The 21542-nt window shown below is 45.8% G+C and overlaps 1 protein-coding gene across 5 annotated transcripts in view; it reads right to left on the bottom strand.

Annotated features, from left to right (window-relative positions):
- KAT2B (lysine acetyltransferase 2B) overlaps positions 1-21542 on the bottom strand; it is a 328579-nt gene that overhangs the window by 137987 nt on the left and 169050 nt on the right. For all 5 annotated transcript variants that reach the window (XM_029589280.1, XM_029589282.1, XM_029589284.1 and 2 more), the window contains exon 6: positions 18878-19069. In XM_029589280.1, coding sequence (XP_029445140.1) covers positions 18878-19069 — 192 coding nt within the window. The remainder of the gene's footprint in view (positions 1-18877; positions 19070-21542) is intronic.

The raw sequence follows: 21542 nt of genomic DNA, 5'->3' as shown, positions 1-21542 counted from the left end.
TTGGAGGGGGGGGGGGGAGATGCACATGAACCCATCACGATGGACCAGCTCCCTCTATGTGTAAGTGCAAGAGGAGGAGGAAGTCAGTGTGGTGCAGGCAGCTGGGCTCAGTTACTTATCTTGACAGCCACATGTGGCTGCCAAAACTCCTTCACTGTTGTTGCTCCCACACTCTGTTAGTCACATTAAGTGTGCGCTCTTCCGCTCTCATTCAGCCTAGGACTAAGTCATGCTGGAAGGACTCAAAGGAAAAGGCTCAGAAGCAGGAAGATGAGGAGATGCTGTGTGCGTGGCACAAAGTGGGGCCTAGCTATTCATGCCATTAATTACCACACTCCAGGGCTCATGTTATAGCTAGGAAGAAGCAGCACGCATGATTACACATGTTCTCAGAAAAGAGCTCCTACATATTTAACAGACACCAATGGTTGTTCTTGTTACTGCAAGGTGCTAAGAGCAGAGCCTGGGTGCTGGCCCGGATCTGAGCATCATGCAGTGGTGACTTTTCCATAGCACACCTGAGCAGGTCTGAAGGCACACTGGTTGGGAAACATTACTCTAGCCACATGGCATCTTCTATGTTTATCCCATGCCTTTTGAATTCCATTACTGTTCTTGTCTTCAACATTTCTTCCAGGAGGGAATTCCATGCATCCACTACATTTTCAGTGAAGAAATATTTTCTAATGTTGTTCTTTAATCTACTCCCTTGGAGTTTCATATATTGACCCCTAGTTCTACAGCTTCTTTTCCATTGGAAAAAGGCTTGCTTTTTATTAATAGCTTTTAGGTATTTAAAAGTCTGTATCATATCTCGTCTCTCCTCTCCTCCAGGGTACACACATTTAGGTCCTCCATCTCATATCTTTTGGTGCAGATCCTTCACCATTTTGGTTGCCTCTCTCTGGACTGCTTTTATCCTGTCTCTATAAGTTTTGAAATACCATCTCCAGAACTGAACACAGTACTCCAGATGAGGGCTGACCAATGACCTATACAAGGACACTATCACGTTTTTCCTGCTGGTATGCCTCTTTCTATGCAACAGTGTGCTATACAGTCTGCTAGCTAATTGGACAGAGTTTGTTTAGCAATTGCCTTTCTCAGTCTACTGGGATCAAAGGACACAAGCAGTTGAGAAGCTTGATGGCGAGTTCAAGTCCTCTTTAGGTAATATGCCATGGCCCTCTTACAGCCAAAGGAGGTAAGAGCCTATTCTCCTTTATGAGCATGCGGTCTTGGAAAGAAGAACAATAGTTTGATTAATACAAAATATAGGCACCACTTTTAAAAGGAACTTGGAGTGAATTCGTAAAACCATCCTATTATGAAAAAACTGAAGGTGTCATGAATATGAAACCAGAACCTGTAGTTCACTTATTCTTTGTGTCGAAGGGACAGTCATGAGAAACACTTTCCAGGCAAGAAATTCTAAGTCCACCTCCCTTCATCCAGTCAGGCTAGTCCACAGAAGTGGAATGTACCAAAGCTACTCCCTCATAGGTTTTGTGAGTTGTACTAGGACTACACTGAAATCCCCAGGAACTGGTTTTGAATGCCACAGTCCTTTCATGAATTTTCAAATAAGAAATGGAAAGAGATTGGAGCCCCTTTCATAAGAACATAAGAAATTACCATGCTGGGTCAAGACCAAGGGTCCATCAAGCCCAGTGGCCAAACCAGGCCACAAGAACCTGGCAAGTACCCAAACACCAAGAAGATCCCATGCTACTGATGCCAGTAATAGCAGAGGCCATTCCCTAAGTCAACTTGATTAATAACAGTTAATGGACTTCTCCTCCAAGAACTTATCCAAACCTTTTTTAAACCCAGCTAACTAACTGCACCAACCACATCCTCTGGCATTAAATTCCAGAGCTTAATTGTGCACTGAGTGAAAAAGAATTTTCTCCAATTAGTCTTAAATGTGCTACTTGCTAACTTCATGGAGTGCCCCCTAGTCCTTCTATTATCTGAAAGTGTAAATAACCGATTCACATCTACTCGTTAAAGACCTCTCATGATTTTAAAGACCTCTGTCATATACCCCCTCAGCTTCTCTTCTTCAAGCTGAACAGCCCTAACCTCTTCAGCCTTTCCTCATAGGGAAGCTGTTCCATCCCCTTTATCATTTTGGTTGCCCTTCTCTGTACCTTCTCCATCGCAACTATATCTTTTTTGAGACGCAGCGACCAGAATTGTACACAGTATTCAAGATGCGGTCTCACCATAGAGTGATACAGAGGCATTATAACATTTTCCGTTTTATTAATCATTCCCTTCCTAATAATTCCTAACATTCTGTTTGCTTTTTTGGCTGCTGCAGCACACTAAGCAGTCAAAAAACCAAACAAAATGTTAGGAATTCATCTGCTGTGATATGCCATCACAGCACTTAGATGAACTTTGACTGAAAAGATGCTAAGACCCGAGGGCAAGAGACAGAATAGATACTGAAGCAAGTCCCTCGGGCCACAAGAGAAAAAACTGAGCTGATTGTGTAAGTTCTAAGTTTTATTAAAATAAATAAAATATATAGGGGCCTGCCCATTTAGGGGGTTTGGGAAAATAATTCTGCATGTTAGCAATCAATTAGTGGCCTCACAAAAGTAAGTGCAAAATTAACCCTAAGTTAAATTAAAAGAAACAGGTGGTCTATTATTACATAACAACACAGTAACGACGGCAGATAAAGACCAAAAGGTCCATCCAGTCTGCCCAACAATTTGCTTATGGTAGTAACTGCTGCTCCATGCAGGTTATGTCCATGCAGTCTGTTAAGGGTAGTAATTGCCATTCCATGCAGGTTACTCCCATGTGTTCCATTAAGGATAGTAACTATCGTTCTGTGCAGGTTACCCTCATGCATTCCAGTAAGGAACACATGAGGGTAACCTGCACGGAACCTGCATGTGTTCCGTGCAAATTACCACTATGCATTCCATTAAGGGTAATAACTGCTGTTCCATGCAGGTTATCCATGCATTCCATTAAGGGTAGGAAAATATTGTTTTTTGTACCAGAAAGGGTAGAACAAGAATGTGATTTAGGTCAAATCTTTATCATCTGCACACAAAACAATGGTGAAATTACTACATACCTGATAATTTCCTTTCCTCTAGAACAGTCAGGCTAGTCCACACAAGTGGGTTATGCACGCTTATCAGCAGATGGAGACAGAGATAAAGAGCTCATTGATGTCAGCCCTCACATGTCTCTACACTAACATCAGAGTGTCAGTAAATTCTCCAAAAGATAAACTGTGGACAACTTTAAGACCTGCAACAATCCTTCATTAATGTCTCCTCTTCTTTCACTCTTTTTTTTTTTCATAAAAGCAAGAAATCTAAACAGACAACGGCAAACAAGGCAACATAGGGAAACTAATATCCCTCACACTTACCAACATACAAGGAATCCACCTCCTTCCATGTCCATCCTGAAATACTGAAAAGCAGCATTTGGAGGGAGTATGGACTAACCTGACTGTTCTAGAGGAAAGGAAATTATCAGGTAAGTAGTAATTTCACCTTCCCTTCATCCAGTCAGGCTAGTCCACAGAAGAGGAATGTACCAAAGCTACTCCCTCATAGGGCGGGATGCTGCTCTAGCCCCCCCCCCGCAACATAGCTGAGGCAAAGGTCTTATCCTCCTTAACCTGGACATCAAAAACAGAAATGCCTGGAAGAGAAGCAACAACAACTAAGCTGCCACTCATCAAAGCCCTTGATGGAGACACCTATCACAGCAGCTCCATCCAAGAAGCAGCCAATACTCTCATGGAATAAGGGCAAATTCTTTTTGGCAAGGGAACAATAATGTCCATATAGGCATCCGTCACCTCTATAATCCAGTGGGCTGTGGAACTCCAAGAGACATCAATTGAAACTCTACATATAATGTAGCCTGCGCACTCGTAAAATGAGCTCTAATCTGTTTTGGTACTGGCACCTCAGAAACCACATAGACTGCCGCAATCACTTCCTGAAACCAATGCACCAATGTTACATGAACAGCTGCCTCTCCTTTCTTCAGGCCACATGGAGAAAACAGGGATGATTCAATCCCTGAAGGGTAGTGGTAACCTTAAGACGTGGTAAAGGGCCGAAGAAGCACCCACTGTTGTAGCTTCCTTCACTTGACCAGCAAAAGCAAAGAAAATCGACTGATGCTCATGAAATGCCAAGACGAACAAAAAAGGAAGGCACTGTATGAAACTGCCAGGAAGAGGATTGGAGCCAACCCCAATTAAACCTGCACTTTCAGTTTATCAAGAGCCAGAAGCCAGCTTTTTAGCCAGATCATCCTGGAGAAAAAGCCATGATTAGAAGTACCGAGGCTTGACTTGGAACACACCGCCACTCTGAGCACCAAACCGCACAAACTCCAGAGACTGAGGAAAACATGAATGGAGAAGGTTCCACACCTTCAAGCAAGGCCATTATACAGCCAAGGAACAAACTCTCGACCAAACATGCCCTTTCAAGGGCCAGATTATAAGACAAAAAAGATCTGGAGTCTCATGAAATATGGATACCTGACAAACAAAACTTTTTGCCCTGGAAGGCAAAGAGGACTACTGAACAACCAATGTCAAAGATCTACTCACTGTGGCCCCAAGGCCAGATTGGGGCTACCAGAAGAACGAGGCCTGAATGGCCCACTATTTTCTGAAGCACCCTGGGAAACATAAGCCACAAAGAAAATACATCTAACACTTCCTCCAGTGGCCAATCTTGCACTACAGCATTGATGCCAGCTAAACAAGGATCTTTTGGGCAATGTGAAACTGGTGCCTAGTTGTACCCATATTGCTTGCCACCAAATCCAGACTCGGTTGACTCTATCTGTAAGAAACAGAGTAAAGGACTCATCTGACAGGCAACACTACCCCATGCCCCTAGCATTGCAAATTAAATAAATGGTCTCATTGGTGTCCACTCCTGCTACATAAGCTGTCAACCAAGTCTGTAGCAACTGAAACGCTCATGACAAAAGAGCAACCATCTTTAGAGAAACCTGTAGACTCTGAGTGCACCTTGGAATTTTATGCATGCTACCTCCCTGATCTTATTCATCATCACTTATACCACCCAACCAAACAACTGAGTGGAAACTTTAGAAGCGCTATCTAAAAGACTCACACTGTCAGATGAATGATGGACCAGCTTGTCTTTTCAGAAGATCACTGGCCCCAAGCCACAAGCTCCTGACAATGAGGTTTACAGATTCTCATCTTCGGTCACCACTGTCCAGGTGTATGGCACCAATGCCTTCCCTCTGACCACATGCTCGCGCTGCAGCTATCAATACAATCTCTTTCTATCTGTCCTGGGAAAGGTTATGAGACTGGAAAATACCAACAAGAGAACAAGGCCTTCTGAAGTGTCCTGACCCCCGGAACCAAGTCCAGTGTCATCATCCTAGAATCCAGGGACTAAATATAGATCTATACCATTTGAAGGATCACCTTCTGCAACTCTTTATGGGATCCAACAGCTTCTGGAGCCACCGCTCTGGAAGGAACTCCTGGTTCAGATCTGTATCAAATCAAGCTCCCAGATAAACTAGGTTCTACAAAGGTCAGAAGCCGAGAAGCCCACACACTCTCTTGAAGGACATCGCTCTTATCAGTCCATTGTTCACAAAAGGGCATACCTAAAATTCTTCCTTGTGCCCTCTCGAAACCCCTTGCAAGATTTCTCAGACTGATATGCGACCAAGGGACAGAGCCTGAAACTGGAAAGAAATATCAACCCAGAACCTCAGATATCAAGAAGTGCTGATAAACCACCTGCGTTAGACTGTGAAGAACAAACTTCCGTATGACCTAAGGCCAGAAGGCCTTTACAGAAACAGACCACCTTTGAAACACATTAACCCCCATAAGGCACCGGAGCAAAAGGTATGTATTTCAAAGCTGGGCTCACTTTGGAAATGAACAAAAACCAAGGCTCCCCTCCCAAACGCCTTGCACTGTCTTTGAAGACTGGTACTGGCGGATTCATTCCTATCTTCTTCCTAGACCAGATAGAAAAACTAACCAAGGCAGTACAGGGATAAAATTTGCTCACCAGAGAGATCTAAGTGCATTCAGGGGGAAGAGGTGGACTATGGAGGAGGAGCATCATTTATTTATTTATTTATTTATGTATTTAAAATAGGTGCCTGCTAACCAACCATAACAGTCTGCATCAGTGTTTCTCAACCAGTGTGCTGTGGCACACTGGTGTGCTTCGGATTTGATTAGGTGTGCCATGGAAAAGAAACCATTGCCTGATGCTCGGATCCAGGCCTGCACCTGGGCACTGCTCTCAGCACCACAGCAAAAAGAACCAGCAGTGGCTCTTAAGTGTGTAAGAGCTCTTTTCTGAGAATGTGTAATCATGCATGCCTCTTCCTAGATACAGCATGAGCCCTGGAGAATGGTAATTAATGGGCAGCATACAAGGAACAGATAGCTGAGCTCTACTTTGTGCTTCACACAGAGTGCACATTGCACCTTTTTATCTTCCCCTTCCTGAGTTTCCTTCTTTAAGTCCTTCCAGCCTCTGTCCTATCTCCAGGCTGAGTGAGATGGGCTGAGTATGCACTGTAACTAACCAAGCCAGCTGCCCCTCTCATTTCAAAATCTGTAACAGGGTGGACAGCCAGGAAAGAGTGGAAAACATGAGGAGGGATCTAGCAAAGCTCAAGGAATGGTCTAAGGTCCGGCAGCTAAGATTTAATGCTAATAAATGTAGAATAATGCATTTAGGATGCAAAAACCCAAGGGAAATGTACAGTATTGGAAGTGAAATTCTTCTAAGCAAAGGAAGATTAGGATCTGGGGATAACTGTATCTGATGATCTTAAGGTGGCCAAACAGGTGGATAAAGCGATGGTAAAAGCCAGAAAGATGCTTAACTGCATAGGGAGAGTAATGGTCAACAGAAAAGGGAGGTGATATTGCCCCACAGAAGTCTCTGGTGAGACCTCACTTGGAATACTGTGTACACTTCTGGAGACCGCACCTTTAAAAGGATAGAGTTGGTCCAGAGGGTGGCTACTAAAATGGTCAGTGGTCTTTATTATAAAGCATATGAGGATAAACTTAATTATCTAAACATGTATACCCTAGAGGAAAGGTGAGATATGACAGAGACATTCAAATATGTCAAAGGTTTCCATGCACAGGAGGTTAGCCTTTTTCAATGGAAAGGAGACTCTAGAACAGGGGTCGGAAACCCATGGCTCGCGAGCCAGATATGGCTCTTTTGAGGGCTGCATCTGGCTCGCAGACAAGTGTCGCCACACTTTCCCGCTGACCCAGCTGCTCCCCGGTCCTCTTCCGCCCGGGCTTAAAATGCTATCAGCCCGGGCGGAACGCGGCAGGACAGCTGGAGTCAGCGGCACCGGCGTGCTCTCTTCTTCCCCCCCCCCCCCCGCAGCCCGCAAGAGGAAGTGGAGAGTATCGGGTGCGTGCGCGGCAAGAAGAGGCCACGCTAGTGCGCTCGGCATCGGCCCGAAGAAAAGAAGACTGCAGCGCGGCTCGGAGGAAAATGAAGAGCTTCAACCGCGGCCGATGGGACTCCGCCTCCGCGAGGGTTGAAAATGAAGAGGTTAGTGTTGGGAGAAGGCTGCTGCTGCCGCGAGTTCCCGGGGTGGGGGAGAGAGTGAATGAGCGAGCAAGCTGTGTTTGCTCACTCATTCACTCTCTCTCTCCCCCACCCCGGGAACTCGCGGCAGCAGCAACAGCCTACTCCCAACGCTAACCTCTTCATTTTCAGCCCTCGCGGAGGCGGTGTCCCATCGGCCGCGGTTGAAGCTCTTCATTTTCCTCCGAGCCGCGCTGCAGTCTTCTTTTCTTCGGGCCGATGCCGAGCGCACTAGCGTGGCCTCTTCTTGCCGCGCACGCACCCGATACTCTCCACTTCCTCTTCTGGGCCGCGGGGGGGGGGGGGGGGGGGGGCTGTGTGTGTGTGAGAGAGATTGTATGTATGTGAATGATTGAGAGCCTGTACATGTGAAAGAGAGTATGTCTGTGATTGAGAGCCTGCCTGTGAGAGAGAGAGAGCATGAATGTAAGTTTACCATTGGGAACCTGTATGTGTAAGTTTGTGATTGAAAACCTGTTTGTGTGAAAGAGTATGTGTGTATGATTGAGATCCTTTGTGTGTGAGAGAAATCATGTGTATGTATGATTAAGAGCCTGTGTGTATAAGTAAGAGAGAGATCATGTGTGTCTGTGTGTGATTGAGAGCTGGTTTAGGTGATGGAGCACGTGAGTATGTGATTGAGAGCCTGTGTGTAAATGAGAGAAAGAGAGGACATGTTTGTAAGCATGTGAATGAGAGTCTGTGTGTGAGAGAAAAAGACAGCATGTATTTATGTGATTGAAAGCCTGTGTGTGTGTGTGTGTGTAAGTGTGAAAAGATTGACAGCATGTGTGTAAATGTGTAATTAAGAGCCTGTATAAGTGAGAGAGAAAAAGCATGTGTATATGTGAGTGACTGAGAGCATGTGTGTATAGGTGTGTCATTGAGAGCCAGTGTGAGAGAGAGCGCTGGTATGTGACTGAGAGAGGAGAAAGTTCCAAGCAAACCACCCCGCCTCCTGCTAATTCAGAACAATCTCAGGACACCTGGATATCAAACGTTCCCAGGTATGCAGAGCAAAAAAATGTTTGTATCCTTATTATTTTTCATTACTGGGTCTTTGTGTCTGCTATTTTGAAATATTTTGTTGGTATCTGGAAATGTTTTATATGAGTTTTTAATTATTGGATATTCCACTCATCAGCTGTTTCGAAATATGTTCTTTTTGTTAGTACAGTTACTGCTGATGATTTTATATTTCTTGATTTGTTTTATAAGGATGGGTGATGTTTCTTTTTTCCTTTGTTACACTGCATACAGAGACTCTGGCTTGTTGCAGTTTTCAATTCAGTTTTTTCTGCATGCTTCTTGTTATGCGTTTTGGTCTCTTTATTCTATGTTAGGTGAGGGACAGCACGTGATTCAGGTGAGGTTTTCTGCTGGCGTGTAGTTTCTGTGTAGGACTCTATAGCAGCCTGACTTGGTCCGTTTTCCTAATAGGAGATGTATTGGTGTCTTAAGGCCTGGTGTAATATTTTCAGAGACTTATTGTACTTTAAAAGTGTGATCTTACATAAAATACACACATTTACTTGTATTTAGTTTTAAACATATTGTATAGCTCTCATGGAATTACATTTTAAAATATGTGGCGTTTATGGCTCTCTCAGCCAAAAAGGTTCCTGACCCCCTGCTCTAGAACAAGGGATCATGGGATGAGGCTGAAAAGGGGAAGTCTCAGGAGTAACCTTAGGAAATATTTCATTACAGAGAGGGTGGTAGATGTGTGGAACAGACCCCCAGTGGAAGTGGTGGAGACAAAAAACAATATCTGAATTCAAGAAAGTATGGGATAATTACAGGGGATCTCTAAGGAAGTGATGAGAATTATAATGCTAAATTGATTGGGCGGATTGGCAGATTGGATGGGCTATACAGTCTTTTTCTGCTGTTATGGTTCTATTTTTCTCCTGCACTTGAATATAGAGGGAACTGGCACATTGTGATGAATTTGTCTCTGTCCCGTCTTTCCTTTTTTGTTTTAAAATTTGGAAGAGTCTGATGGGGCTTTAATCTTCCCCAGCTTTTCTTGTGATCATACAAGTCCTCTCCATGTCAGCAGTGTCTGCCCTGTGGATGCTGGTGTGCCACACAACAGTTTGGTTAATTTAGGTGTGCCTTGGGCTTGAAAAGGCGGGGAAACACTTGTCTACATCTTCAAACCAGTGTGAATCAAATCTCCATACATCTGGAGCATAAGAGCACCAGAGTTGGCAGAGCCTTTGAGCTCATGCAGGTAATCCCTAGATCCACAGTCTGCAGGCCCTTAAATTCCACTATGGGCTTCGCCAGTAACTACTCACTATGCAGCTTTCCCTCCTCCACTCAACAGGGAGGTAACAGCGGACAGACTCCTTGATACTTCTATCCTAGAAGCGGGCCTAACGAATGCCCACCATCACTTAGGTAGCCTTAGGCCCAGCTACATACTCAACACTAGGGCCAGAATTGAGGGGGGATGGGAGGGGAGACCCCCACCTTCATCTCATTCCCCCTTGACTGCAAGATGGCTGTTGAGGTAGAAGATAAGGCAGTATAAACTGGGGTATCCCCCATAATCCTGGACCCTCCGTGGCCACGAAATCATGGGCCATCAAATCTCTCCCGACTATAGCATAGGTATGGCACACTTGCCAGAGGCAACCTGATCTACGCTCGCCACACAGCATTCAGAGCAGAATGTCTCCCGCACTTACAATTTGACTGGCACCAAATTCCTGGAACTGCTCCTGCAGCAACAGAGATTTTAGTTTTTGATTCTCATTCTGACCAACAGTCATAAAACCCCCCTCAGTCGGGCCCTTAACTTTTCGTTGCCACAGTACACTGCTGCTGAAGGAGAGAGAGAGCACTAGAGACGGAGTCTTACCGGGGGTTTGTTTTTTTTTGTTAACTTTGTTCAAAAGTGATGGTGGGGAGAAAAAAGCAGGGGAAGACAATCACTCTGCACACCCAAGGCCCTCACTGGCAGAACAAAGGGAGTCGGCTATCACCTCTGGAGATCCCTAAACACAGACCATCTTCAGGGAAGGCAGGGACTCTTGCACCGCAGAAAAGGAAAAACCATCTGTCACCTCAGGAGCACAAAATAGAACTGCAGTTCACCAAGAAAGGCCAAATCCACAGTTCCTTCTGCACTTTTTTTTTTTTTTTTTTAAAGCGCCACCGTAAAAGGCAATATCTCCTTCTCATTCAAGGAAGTCAGCAGAAGAGAGGGGAACACCAAGCCTCTCCCCCCAAAACCTCAAACTTGCTCAGATGAGGGAGGGAATTCATAATGTCATCTCAAGAGCTGTCTTATCCAACAGGATCAGGGTTCTGCTGAACTAAGGGAGTGAGCATTGGCTAATATTCCACCAAATCAAGCTCAATTGAGAAAGGGGAAAACATCCTTTCACTCTAGGAGCCATCCGCTAGTCTTTCTTCATGATCATCCAGCCTAGCCAGGCCACAGTCCACCATTTGCTGGAGACAGAGAATACTGGCGGCTGATGTCAGTGCAGAGGTATATGAGGGGTGACATCAGCAATCTCTTGATCTCTGTCTCCATCTGCTGGTATGAGTGCATAACCCACTTGTGTGGATTAGCCTGACTGGACAAACAGTAAAAGTAAATTTCAGGAGAACCTCGATTGGTAGCATCTTATTAGATCCTTGTGGTAATTATTTCTATTTGGTCTAGCTGATTTTTATACTTTATGCAACAAGATTCTACAAAAGGAATCACAAAAAGGAGTCACACTAAACTACACACCTCACAGATGTTCAAGGCCTGGGGGCCCAGTCTCACCCTGCCACCATTAACGTGGTGGCGGGAGGAGCATCAGTCCTCAGTTGTATTTTGTTTAGGCGCGCGTAGATAGGGGCGTCGTGCTTTGGGAGCTATTGCAGTTTGTATACAATTTTTTTTTAAATGCAGCTTGTTGACTGGCTCCCCGCAGCATGGGAGGTTTTTAAGTGGGTTTTGCAGGCTCCGTGGGGTCAGTTTGGTGGGAAGAGGCAGTGGGGTGGCGTTTTTTTCCCTCCCTCCATCCCTGTTTCATGTGCAATGCGTATGTTTGTTATTGTGCAGGTATATTATCGCAATTTTGGAGGCAGAAACCAAGCCCAAATTGTCAACTGTTAATATTGTAAGTTGTTAAGGGGGGTAGCAATGGGGAGGGGTGTCTGCTAAAGAGGTGGCCAGTGAGTAGCGGGGGACAACTGCTCAGGCTGTACACTCACCCTTGCTGGGATGTGGCGGGGTGAGGAATATTTGGAGGACTGTAACTCAGTATGTCACTGGAGGTGTGGTGGCATGCAGGCTGGGTGGGGGGGGGTGTTGAGGGGGCGCACTGTATAATATTTATGTTTGTTTGGGCTCAGTTTGTGTTGTATTTCTCAATAAACTGCGACCTTTTGTAAAACCATATATTGAGTGTTGTATTTTGTGAGGGGGGGGAATGATGTGGATGCTCAAGTCCCGCCTTACCCATATTAATATATATACATATGGTTTTCTGAAAGGATAGCAAAATTGCTTACCTTGTAATAGGTGTTATCCCAGGACAGCAGGATGTAGTCCTCACATATGGGTGACATCATCAGATGGAACCCTGATACAGAAAACTTCTATCAAAAGTTTCTAGAAACTTTTGGCTGGCACACTGAGCATGCCCAGCATGCCATGATATTCTCAGCCACAGGGGTCTCCCTTCAGTCTCATTTGTAGCATTATGCGTGAGCTAAAAAAATAAAATAATAAAACGTAATGGACCCAACTCCCCTGGGTGGCGGGTGGGTTCTGTGAGGACTAAATCCTGCTGTCCTGGGATAACACCTATTACAAGGTAAGCAATTTTGCTTTATCCCAGGATAAGCAGGATGATAGTCCTCACATATGGGTGATTAGCAAGCTACAGGCTGAGTCATTCTTGCATTATACCAACAGCATACAACTTGTGTAACAAGTACAACAACGGGTCTACTGCTGGAAAAAATGAGGCAGCCTGAAATCACAGCAGGATGGGTGTAGAAGGAGTTGGTGTTATACTGGAAATAAGTTCTTTAAGACAGATTGTCCAAAGGCTGAATCTTTTCGTCCTTCTTTATCCAAACAATGAGCTGCAAAGGTGTGACGGGAACTCCATGTTGCAGCTTTACATATGTCAAGAATGGGCACTGAACTATAGTGTGCTACTGATGTAGACAGCCCTTACCGAGTGTGCTTTTACTCGCACCTGGAGAGGAATTTTTGCTTTTTCATAACAGAATTCAATACAGTCTGCTAGCCAGTTGGAGAGAGTCTGTTTTCCTACCGCAACTCCTGATTTATTTTTGTCAAAAGAAACAAAGAGTTGGGTGGATTTCCTCTGGATCGCCGTGCGGTTCAGGTAAAAAGCTAGCGCACGTTTACAGTCTAAGGTGTGTAAGACTGTCTCTCCCTGGTAAGAGTTAGGTCTTGGAAAGAAAGTAGGCAAGACTATTGACTGATTGATGTGAAAATCCATTACTACTTTTGGTAGGAATTTGGGGTGAGTGCGAAGGACTACTCTGTCATGCAGGAAACTTGTGTAGGGTGAGTATGTGATGAGAGCTTGCAACTCACTGACCCTCCTAGCCGATGTAATGGCTACTAAGAAAACTACTTTTCATGTAAGAAAGTTTTCATGACAGGAATGTAAAGGCTCGAACGGTGACCGCATGAGTCTCGTCAGTACTATATTTAGGTCCCATTCAGTGACCGGTGGTCGAATGGGAGGCTTAAGGTGAAGTAAGCCTCTCATAAACCGACATACTAGGGGTTGCGCTGTTATTGGCGCATCCCCTATTCCCTTGTGGTATGCCGCTATGGCACTTAGGTGTACCCTTACAGAGGATGTCTGGAGACCAGAATCCGAAAGGTGGCATAGGTAATCTAATAAAGAAGGAGTGGGGCAAGAGAAAGAGTCAAAACATTTTCGTGTGCACCACTTGGTAAATCTAGTCCATTTAAAGTGGTAAGATTGACGTGTGAAAGGCTTTCGTGAAGCTACGGGAACTTTAGAGACTTGTGTTGAAAGATTAAGTGGTTGCAGAATTAAGCTTTCAACATCCAAGCTGTTAGGGCAAGAGTTGTCAGGTTGGGATGACGCAACTTGCCCTGATTCTGAGTTACGAGAGTGGGCGCTGTGCCCAGGCGAATTGGGTCTCTGATCGAGAGGTCAAGGAGTATGGGAAACCATACTTGTCGAGGCTAATACGGGGCTATGAGGATCATTGTTCCTCTGTCCTGTTGTTGCTTCACGAGAGTTTTTGCTATGAGCGGGATTGGAGGATACGCATATAGAAGTCCTGTGTTCCAGGGGCGAGCAAAGGCATCCCTGGGGAATGCTTGTCGACGGCCGTGGAAGGAGCAGAACCTTTCCACTTTGAGGTTCAGTTTGGACGCAAAGAGGTCTATAGTTGGGCGACTCCAGTGTTGAAAGATTTTGCTCGCTACATGTGGATCCAGAGACCATTCGTGGGGATGGAAATGTCGACAGATCGTCCGCTAGGACGTTTTGTATGCCCGCTAGATAAGTTGCTCGGAGATGCATGGAGTGCTCTAGAGCCCAAGCCCAAATCTGCACCGCTTCCTGGCAGAGCAGCTAAGAGCCTGTGCCTCCCTGTTTGTTTATGTACCACATTGCTACTGTGTTGTCCGTTTGTATCAGCACAGTCTTGTTTGAGAGGCAGTCTGAAGGCATAGAGGGCATATCGCATTGCTCGAAGTTCTAAGAAGTTTATCTGACACTTCATTTCGAGCGTAGTCCGCGCCCCTTGTGTTTGAAGGTTGTTGACGTGAGCTCGCCATTCCAAGTTGGAGGCATCTGTGGTCAGGATGACTTGCGGAGTCGACTGTTGGAATGGGAGACCAGCTTTCAATGCTGTTTGATTTGTCCACCAGTGGAGCGATAGCCGTAACTGATGGGGGATTTGAACTGTGTACGACAGTGGTTGGAAAGCTTGTAGCCATTGAGATTTCAAAGTCCACTGAGTTCTTCTCATGGCTAACTTCGCCATAGGGGTAACATGTACTGTCAAGGCAATGTGTCCTAGTAGTACCAGTAGTTGATGGGCAGATGCGAACTGGTACTGGGTTATAGAGTTCGCCAAATGTGCTAGATTGTTGGCACGGTCGTTTGGAAGAAAAGCTTTCGCCACTGTGGTGTCGAGGTCTGCTCCGATGAACGTGAGGAGTTGAGACGGGTCGATGTGGGATTTTTGATAGTTGATGAGAAATCCCAGGGAGTGTAATAGTATTATTGTGCTTTTTAAGGCAGACAGAGCTCCCTGCCTGGATGGACTTCTGATTAGCCAATCGTCTAGGTATGGAAAAACGTGAATGCAGTTTTTCCTTAGTTGTGCAGCAGCCACTGCTAGACATTTTGTGAATACTCAAGGAGCAGAGGCAAGTCCGAATGGTAGGACTCGATACTGGTAATGTTTTCCCACGATGAATCGCAGATACTTGCGATGTTGTGTGGAAATTGGTATATGTGCATAAGCGTCTTGAAGATCTAGAGAACAGAGCCAATCTCCCCGTTGAAGCAAAGGAAGGATGGTTCCCAGAGATACCATTCAAAATATTTCTTTTTGAAGAAATTTGTTGAGATTGCTTAGGTCTAAGATAGGGCGAAGGCCGCCTGTTTTCTTTGGAATGAGGAAATAGCGGGAATAGAACCCCTTGCCTTGTTGAGACCGGGGCACTGGTTCGATAGCCCTGGCAGTCAACAAAGTAGAGAGTTCTACTTGAAGTTGAGGTGTGATGACCATGTTTGACCATATTGGAATGGGTGGCGAATGCGGGTGTATTGTTTTGAACTTTAGACGGTATCCCCGATTTAGTATGGCTAACACCCATTGGTCTTTTGTGATGAGACTCCATTGGTGTTTGAAATGATGAAGTCGACCTCCTACTGGCAAGTGGGGCATAGGGTTGATGGAAAGACTTCTGTTCTCTTGATTCATTTCAAAAACCCGCTGCTGGACCAGTTTGTGATGGTGGATGGGTTTTTTGCTGTTTTGGCTGGCGTACGTGTCCCCTTTGTGGTGGACGGTATGAACGTGCTGAAGAAGCAGGTGGGTAATATCTTCTAGGTCTATAGAAGGGTCTCCTGGTGTCCCTTCTAGTTGATTTTCTTAGGGAAGACGGCTGATCTGATGGCAGTTTGGAGAGTTGGCGGAGTGTCTCGTGGTGATCTTTTAACTGAGAGACGGTAGCCTGAATCTTTTCTCCGAAGAGATTCTCTCTAGTACAAAGGAGATCTGCCAATATTTCCTGGACTTCTTGCCTGAGGTCCGAGGCCTTAAGCCAAGCCCACCTCCTTGCATTAATTGCGGATGCTGATAAGCGAGTAGATGTTTCAAAAGCATCATAAGCATCATGTTTACCAGATTCTAGCCCCTTTGCAATGAGTGTGTTCGAAGCTAGTTGTTGTTGCTGAGGGACATCATCGGCAATACCTTGAACTTGCTTCCACAAGTTTCTTTGGTACTGTGTCATTTATTTATTTATTTATTTAAAAGTTTTTATATACCGCACAAAGGGTAAATATAGGCGGTAAATCTAGGCGGTGTCATATAAAGCTGGTATGCCGCAATACGAGATACCAGCATGGATCCCTGAAAAACCTTTCTTCCCAAGGTATCTAAGAATCTCTGTTCTTTTCCTGGTGGGACAGAATAGTGTGGCTTCTGTTTCCTGGCTTTTTTCTGAGCCGATTCAATGACTACCGAGTGATGAAGCAGTTGGGGCTTTTGGAAACCTGGAGCATGTTGCACCAGGTATGTGGCATCTGTTCTTCTATTTACAGCTTGTATTGAACATGGATGTTCCCACATCTTTTGTTGGAGTTCTAATAGGACTTCATGGATTGGGATTGCCATTACCTCCTTTGGTGCATCCACGAATTTAAGGACTTCTAGGGCCTTGTGTCCTCCTCCGTCAGCAATTCGAAGGGAATTGTGTCCGCCATTTCCTTAATGAAATCTGTAAAGGACAAGTCTTCAGGCGGGGACTTTCTTCTCTCTTCTGGTAGAGAAGGCTCAGACTGTAATTCTTCTGACTCAGTATCAGAATCCACATCCTTCCAGGGAGTATACTGAGGATGATAAGGTGATTCAGGATCATCTGGTGGTAGATGATGCTTTGTCTTAAAAGCAGATTTTGATGGAATCTGCTTTGACAGCAAGGAGGTAATGAAGGCATCGATGGAGAATTGATGGGCCTCGATGGGAACAGATGTCGGGTATCACCTGATGGACCGGGACGCATTGGCATCGAGGGGTCTTTTACTGGCATCAATGGTTTCTCCGGTATTCAATGACTGTGAAGGCCCGATGGTCCTGGGACAGAATCCAAGTCCCTATCATCTTCCACCGATGAACCTGGGTTCGGAATGGAAGGAGTCACCTGTGGATGCGTTGGCATCGATGGAGTCGATGGTTGAATCGGTGGTACCGGCGTCGTTGGCGCCGGTGGAGGAAATATACCGATCAAGGCATCGATTTTGTTCAGCAAAGGCTGAAATATCGACGGATCCGATGTCTATGTCGGGGTCGGTGTCGGTACCGATGGTACGGAAGGAGGCTGGAAATTTCGAAAAGCCTCGACGATGGTCTGCTGGACCATGGTAGTCACCTCTTCCCTGGAAACTGGGACTAGGTCCACTGTCACTGGGGAAGGTAAGACTGGCGCTACTGGCATTTCCATGACTGAGCGTGGTGGCACAGTCTCTAACACCGAGCCCGATGGAGAGCGCCTCGGTTCCTCGGGTACGGTAGAGCGTGTTGGTTCCAGTACCCGGACTCGTTTGGGCATCAGCTCAATGTCCTTCGACGTCGATGGCTGTGTCTTTCCATCCGATGGGTCGGTGGAGCAATGTCGATGGCATCTTTTTTCTCGATGTTCCTTCGATGCCGAGGAAGAAGCTATGGAGGACGCCGATGGAGTCAGTGACGGACGGTCACAGGTCCTTTTTTCTCCTCAATGTTTTGCGACCGAGGGAGGTGTTATTCTTGGAGACGATGTCGACGATGACGATGGGGTTTTCTTAATCAACTCCTCCATCTTGTCCAAACGGGCATGCCTGCCCTTTGGTGTCATCTGGGCACAAGTTGAACAAGCCCGGACATCGTGGCCTGATCCCAGGCACAAAACACAAACATTGTGGGGGTCGGTAATCAACAGTCCGGTTACAATCCGGACATTTCTTGAATCCAGAGACCATGATAAAAAATTAGGCCGAGTAATGGTCGATGACCGGTGGATACCGATAGTGAGGGTGACCAGAATCAACCGAAAAATGATTCAAAAAATGTACTCACCAATACTATGTCAAAGGGAGATCCGATGACAATTATTTTGTGACTGAAAATATATTTTCTTCCCAGAGGAAAAAGTGAGGGAAAATTTCCCAGAGCTCCTAATCTGCTTTGCTTACAGCAAGGCGGAAAAAAAGAGACTGAAGGGAGATCCCTGTGGCTGAGAATATCACGGCATGCTGGGCATTCTCAGTGGGCTCAGTGTGCCAGCCAAAAGTTTCTAGAAACCTTTGACAGAAGTTTTCCGTATCAGGGCTCCATCTGATGATGTCACCCATATGTGAGGGCTATCATCCTGCTTGTCCTGGGATAAAAGATAAAACACGTCATTCTTCAAGCAACAAATGAGCAAGCAAAAAGGACTACAAAGACAGATTCTGAGTGTGGAGGTGGACGTTAGATATCACAGACTAGCTGACCTGACTTGCAGGATAAGCGAGAAAAAGGTAACAGAAGCTCTTAACAGCTGAAGGTGGCCAAGAAACATTGCATCACCAAAGCTGTCACCACTGGATACCACTTCCCAAAAAGAAAATATGAAATAACAAGACAGTGTTAGTCAATCAAATTGTTCTGCTTTTGAAAAATCCAAACTTTTACTCTTTGAGAAAGGGTGATTTGTGAGCTCAAAATTTACTGGCGAGATGGGGTGTGGCGGCGGCGGCCTGTTGGATCTGTTCTTTGCATGGACTTTTCCTTTCTGCTTCCACAGCTCGCAGACCGCCCGTTATGGTCTGGCGGCCCTCTGGGGGTTCGCAGACCACAGGTTGGGAACCACTGGTATATGCTATATAGCAGGTTTGCAAGTAGTTACTTGCTAGATTACCATCTTCACATTACAAAAACCAAACATATTATTGGTTAAGAACTCTAACATTACTGCACATAACTACTGCTCTCTCAAGATGCCTTACTTTGGGAAATGAGTGAGGATTAGTGTCCGCTTCTCCGGAGAGAGTTTGTCTTTCTCCTGCCTTGCCTGTTCCAGGAGCTGTCGTCTCATGACGGTGAAGACAGAGCGAAGCAGAGTTCTCCCAAACACTTGTGTTGTCTCATATCGAGGTAAGCTGTCACAGAACTGAGGAACATTACAGTAACACAGCCACCTGCAGCGACATGAAAAGAGAATGATCAATGGAACCCAACCCAAAATACGAGCATGCATCATACAGGGGTCAGTTTTCAAAAAGGTTCGACACTGAGCAACGGCTTTCAAAGGGAAAACCCTGTAGAGAACTTCCCTTTGAAAACCACTTGCAGAGCCACACCCCAAGTTCTTCAAGGATTCAAAAATTGCACCCACAATCCACTTTTCTAATCATCATGTACAATAATGGAATGGCTAAACATTCATGCTATGGCCAGGAAAACGATGTCCTTAAAATGTAAAACGCTGTCATTCCATCAGCAGAATGCAACCTTTGGAAGGAAGAAGCCTGAGAAATGCAAAGGAGAAGAGGCATGGAGAGGGCCATGGAACTGAAATGAGAAACAACCCCCCCCCCCCCCCCGCCACCCCCACCAATAACAAAGAGAAAGGGCATTTCTTATGACTTAGCACAAATCACGGGTTTCCGAAGTTTTATTCTGGAAGAAAAGTGAATTGAAATGCAAGGACAGTTTTACAGTCCTTGGGGCAGATGCAATAAATTTTGTGGAAAGCAGGCGCTGACTTTTCAGTGCACGCTTTCTTAGCGCACGCATGGCACCAAGTTTATCGGCGTTGGTCTTCATAACTCAGTGGTCTGCCGAGGTTTGTTTGTTTTTTTTTTATTGAAGAAGTACCGAAAAGCAGTTTTTTCTGCTTTTCTGTACTTCTTCTACGTGCACTCAGCTTTTCTGTTCTTCTACGTGCACTCAGCTGCTCCAGGCAAGCATTAATATCTGAGCGATAAATGTGTGTCTGAGATGCACATTTCTTTTTTTGAATGCGGAGTGAATGAGTAATAGCCTCATTCACGTGCATTTGTATGTGATGAGCGCTAACTCATTCACTCCGCGTCGGACGCACATTAAATAGGCGCTAATCCCCCTATTGCATTAGGGGGTGGATTAGCGCCTATTTAACCTGTGTCTGACAGCAGGTTAAACAGTGCACGCGTGTGAGCGCACTGTATTGCATTGGTCCCCTTATCAGTTCAGCTGACAGGTTTGTTTATAATCACTCAGGACAGACGATTGGAATCCATCCTTAAGCAGGCTTTCGACGCAACAGCAATAACACTGCAGATTGCTTCCTGCTGCGCACTGGTGGCACGTTCCTGCTTGCTCCCCTTGAGAGAGGCAAATAACTCCGGAACGTATACCGGTGAGACGATGGAACCTGCAGCAGCCTTCCTGATGGACACAAGTTCAGACCTGTGCGCACCTCAGCCAGGAGCGTTGCCTCGGTAGTGGCAGCCAGAAGACAACTATGGCGACAGAATTGGTCTGCGGACACGACATCTAAAGCGAATCTCACAAGAATGCCTTTTAAAGGATCTCTCTTGTTCGGAAGCGAATTAGAGAAGTTAGCTAGCAAATGGGGCAAATCCCCAGTGCCTCGGCTACCGGAAGATAGGAGTAAAAGATCTCAGCATCCCTCCCCCAGAAGAACCAAGGGCAGAGGATCGCAGTGCTTTAGACCCTACAGGAAATCGCAGTTCCAGGTACCTCGTCCCTCTGGAAGGTCCCAGCCCTTTCGGAACAGACAGACCAAGAGGGGAGCAGGCCTGGGGACAGGTTCCAGGCGTGCTCCACAATGAGAATGGGTCGACCCAGCCACAGGAAGAGGAGATAGGGGGTCGACCTGCCTTCTTCTACCAAAGATGGCTCGAGATCACGTCGGACAAATGAGTACTAAACATCATCAGAGAAGCTACTCTCTGGAGTTCCGCAGCATCCCACGAGACAAAGAGACACCAAGAGACTGGCAGTAGAAAACACTCTAACAAGGCTACTCAGTCTGAAGGCAATAACTCCGGTTCCCACACCCGAACAAAATACGGGGTGCTATTCCATCTATTTTATCGTTCCCAAAAAGGAAGGATCATTCCGGCCCATCTTGGATCTCAAGAACGTCAACCGTCATCTGTGGGTACTACACTTCCGCATGGAAACTCTTCGCTCCGTAATATTGGCAGTTCAACCGGGAGAGTTCCTAACCTCCCTGGACCTTTCCAAAGCCTACCTTCACATCCCAGTCCATTAGGATCACCAGCGCTTCCTGCGCTTTGCGATACTGGGTCAACATTACCAGTTCCAAGCGCTACCCTTCAACCTAGGAACTGCCCCCAGAGCATGCACCAAAATCATGGTATCGTGGCGGCAACACTGAGGAAGGAAGGGATCTTTGTACACCCTTACCTGCATGACTGGCTGATCAGGGCAAAGTCTTCAGAAGAGAGCCGGCAGGTGACCAGCAGAGTCAAGAGTCTACTGCAGGAACTTGGTAGGGTCGTGAACATGGGCAAGAGCAGTCTACAGCCCTTTCAATTGCTAGAATACCTGGGGGGCCGTTTCGACACCAAACAGAACAAAGTCTTCCTCCCTCCTCCAAGGAGAAGGAAACTGATGAAAGAATTACAATTGATGACCAAT

This window comes from Rhinatrema bivittatum, chromosome 2 (assembly GCF_901001135.1).
Source record: "Rhinatrema bivittatum chromosome 2, aRhiBiv1.1, whole genome shotgun sequence".
NCBI classification, from domain to species: Eukaryota; Metazoa; Chordata; class Amphibia; order Gymnophiona; family Rhinatrematidae; genus Rhinatrema; species Rhinatrema bivittatum.
This window is presented reverse-complemented; position numbering and strand designations above follow the sequence as displayed.